This window comes from Aureococcus anophagefferens (assembly GCF_000186865.1).
Source record: "Aureococcus anophagefferens unplaced genomic scaffold AURANscaffold_3, whole genome shotgun sequence".
In the NCBI taxonomy this organism is placed as follows: Eukaryota; class Pelagophyceae; order Pelagomonadales; family Pelagomonadaceae; genus Aureococcus; species Aureococcus anophagefferens.
The window spans coordinates 390,992-391,835 of NW_008705563.1; the positions used below are offsets into that span (position 1 = coordinate 390,992).

Sequence of the window (844 nt, forward strand, 5' to 3'; positions counted from 1 at the left end):
GGGCACGTGGCTCGCGTTTTGCGACGTGAGCGCGGAGATGACGTTGCCGAGCGCGGACAGCGAGCTGTTGATGCGCTTCGCCTCGTCCAGCGTCGCGCCCGTGGCCTGGGTCTTGGCGACGCGCTCGGAGCCGGCGAGGTCGACGAGGCGCACGACGGACGACGCGTCCGTCGACGGCCGCGTGACGCGGAGAGACGTCACGAAGTGGCTCCGCGAGCTGTCCGCGTTCATGTCGTGGCAGGCCGTCTTGCGGCTCGCGAGGGCGCCGCGGACGAGGTCCAGGGCCGCCGCCGCGTCGGCGACGGGCGCCTCGACGCAGCCGTCGACGTCGATGGTGCCGTCCTTCGTTTCGACGATCTTGAGCGGCCGCGCCGGCGCGCCGCCGGGCGCCAGGAGGTCCCGCAGGTCGTCGTAGAGCTCGAGGCAGCTCAGGGACACGGCGTCGCCCTCGCTCAGGCTCCGGAAGATGTCGACGAGCAGCCGCGGCACGACGCCGACGGCCGCGGACCCGTCGCCCGCGTCGCGCGGGCCGAACATGGAGTGCGTCTTGCCCGCGCCCGTCTGGCCGTAGGCGAAGAGGGTCGCGTTGAAGCCCCGGAGCACGTCGGCGACCATGGGCTTCGCCACGGCGTCGTAGACGGCGGCCTGGGACGCCTCGACGCCGAGGGCCGCGTCGAAGGTGTAGTGGCCCTCGTGCTCGCCGATGAACTCGGACGCGCCCGCGAGGTCGACGCGCATGCCGCCGGCGATCTTCACGACGCCCACGCCGCGCCGCGACTCGTCGGCCGTCTCCGGCCGCACGCGGCACAGCACGCGCACGCGGTCCATGGCTGCGCCGGGATTA

General features: G+C 73.6%; 1 protein-coding gene across 1 annotated transcript; it reads right to left on the reverse strand.

Moving 5' to 3' along the window:
* Positions 1–441: 441 nt before the first annotated feature.
* AURANDRAFT_20832 (hypothetical protein) lies at positions 442–738 on the reverse strand (the record flags this gene model as incomplete). The annotated part of the gene is made up of 1 exon (XM_009035828.1): positions 442–738. A coding segment is annotated over one exon (297 nt), but the record flags the coding sequence as incomplete, so codon positions are not given.
* Between the last annotated feature and the right edge of the window lie 106 nt (positions 739–844).